The sequence below is a fragment of the Arachis ipaensis genome, chromosome B04 (genome assembly GCF_000816755.2).
Source record: "Arachis ipaensis cultivar K30076 chromosome B04, Araip1.1, whole genome shotgun sequence".
Classification (NCBI taxonomy): domain Eukaryota; kingdom Viridiplantae; phylum Streptophyta; class Magnoliopsida; order Fabales; family Fabaceae; genus Arachis; species Arachis ipaensis.
Window position 1 is genome coordinate 31,943,901 of NC_029788.2, and position 2,256 is coordinate 31,946,156.

Below are 2,256 nucleotides of genomic sequence, written 5' to 3' on the forward strand. Positions count from 1 at the left end.
TTTGATGCTTGAACCAAATATTTAATTTCCTACTTACATAATTTTCTTTTGATATGATTATATCATGTCTTTTTTTTATCTTTCGTTTTCAATTTTTTATTTTTTTTTTCAGATTGAAAAATTTGGTGGTTTGAAAAAAATAGAATAAATTGTAAAATTTAAAGGCTTTCGAAAATTCTTGTAAGTTTTTTGAAATAATTTTATGATAGTTAAATTATTTGGTTTTTCTAACTCAATTTAATTCTTTCAATAACAATTAAATATGTCATAGAAGCTAACTAATTCTTTATTTATGAGAGGATAGGATAGAAATTTAAAAAAAAAAATTGGTTTTGAATAAAAAAATTGAAAGAAAAAAGATGTAGAATGCAGGAGCTAGTGAGCTACGTACCTACATGCATTCACTTGGTCGTTCGGAAAGTCCCGCGTGGCATGTTGGTTATGTTTCGGTTAAGTATATTGTCTGTGTTGCGATTTGGTAGTAGTAGCAGCAGCAGTAACAGCAGCCGCCGCCATGTCATATTTTCTTTTATCTTGGTTGCTTTGCGGTTCGGTAGGAGGAGGACTTGGTCGTCTATTATTCGAAATGTGCCATGGCATGTTCGTTTTTTCCCGGTTTGGTAGGTGGAGGAGGAGGAATTGAAATTTTCCGTTTGGTAGGTAGAGAGTAGGAGGAGGAGTAATTGGTCGCCCGTTCTTCGAAATATGCCGCGGTGTTTTCTATTTCTCATGGTTTGGTATTTTTCTTGTCTTTCGGTTCGATAGAAGGAGGAGGAGGAGGAATTGAAGTATCCATGACATTTTTGTTTTTTTTCGGTTTGGTAGGAAGAGAGTGGGAGGAGGAGCACTTGGTTTTCTGTTCTCCATAAAATCCCGCGGCGTTTCCCATTACTTCCGGTTTGGTACTGATCTTGTCTTTCGGTTTGGTTGGAGGAGGAGGAAGAGGAATTGAAGTATCCCTGACATTTTTGTTTTTTTTCGGTTTGGTAAGAAGAGAGTAGGAGGAGGAGCACTTGGTTTTCTGTTCTCCGGAAAATCCCGCGGCGTTTCCCATTACTTCCGGTTTGGTACTGATCTTGTCTTTCGGTTTGGTTGGAGGAGGAGGAGGAGGAGGAGGAGGAGGAAGAGGAATTAAAGTAGCGCTGACATTTTTGTTTTTTTTCGGTTTGGTAGGAAGAGTTTCGCAAAATCCCGCGGCCTTTCCCATTACTTCCGGTTTGGTACTGATCTTGTCTTTCGGTTTGATTGGAGGAGGAGGAGGAGGAAGAGGAATTGAAGTATCGCTGACATTTTTGTTTTTTTTCGGTTTGGTAGGAAGAGTTTCCAAAAATCCCGCGGCCTTTCCCATTACTTCCGGTTTGGTACTGATCTTGTCTTTCGGTTTGGTTGGAGGAGGAGGAGGAGGAGGAAGAGGAATTGAAGTATCCCTGACATGTTTGTTTTTTTCCGGTTTGGTATTTTGTTTGTGTTCCGGTTTGGTAGGAGGAGGAGGCGGCGGAGGAGGGGGAGGAGGATGAGGAGGAAGAGGAGGAGGAGGAAGAGGAGGAGGAGGAGGAATTGAAGTATCGATGACAGGTTGGTTCTTTTGCTGTTTGGTATCTTGCTGGTTGTGTTGCGTTTTGGTAGAAGAGGAGGAAGAGGAGGAGGACTTGGTGGTCTGATTTTTGAAATGTCCTGCCGCATTTTTTATTGTTCCCGGTTTGGTATATTGTCTGTGTTGCGGTTTGGTATGAGGAAGAGGAGGAGGGGGAAGAGAAATTGAAGTATCCCATGTATTTTTCGTTATCTTGTGGTTTGGACCCAAAGGCAGGGTTTCCCTTTCTTTTTGCAGCTGGAAGTGGAGGAGGAGGAGCAGCAGCAGCTGGAGGAGGAGGAAGAGGAAGGCGAAGAGGAGGAAGCGGGGGCTCTCTTTCTTATACGTAGTATAGCTCATACATTTCGCGGTGTCTTTCGGGGTTGAACACATTCTCTCTCTTCACATGCAGGAGGCCACACAGTAGGTTTTTCCTCTTTGCATGCTCAAAATTCATCATCATACTAATAAGCAATAATCAATTCTAACAGTTAAACGAAACGTGGGAATCTAGTCACGTGATCTTGTTTCTTCTATTATGTTATCACATTCACACTTTCACAACCATGTATTCTCCATCCTTTCATAGTACATACTCACTTAGACACATTTCTTTCTTTGAATCTTACCTCATGCTCAAAAAAATTTATTTATTTTATATATATTTGTATTGTTATTATTGT

The 2,256-nt window shown here is 40.4% G+C and overlaps 1 protein-coding gene across 1 annotated transcript; it reads right to left on the reverse strand.

Annotated features, from left to right (window-relative positions):
• LOC107636342 (formin-like protein 14) lies at positions 728–1,966 on the reverse strand. Its single transcript, XM_016339862.1, has one exon. It carries the CDS (start codon positions 1,964–1,966, stop codon positions 728–730), a length of 1,239 nt encoding a protein of 412 aa, XP_016195348.1.

Excerpts from the sequence above, each read along its gene's own strand:
- LOC107636342 (XM_016339862.1), bottom strand. The coding sequence starts at position 1,966 with ATGTGTTCAACCCCGAAAGACACCGCGAAATGTATGAGCTATACTACG.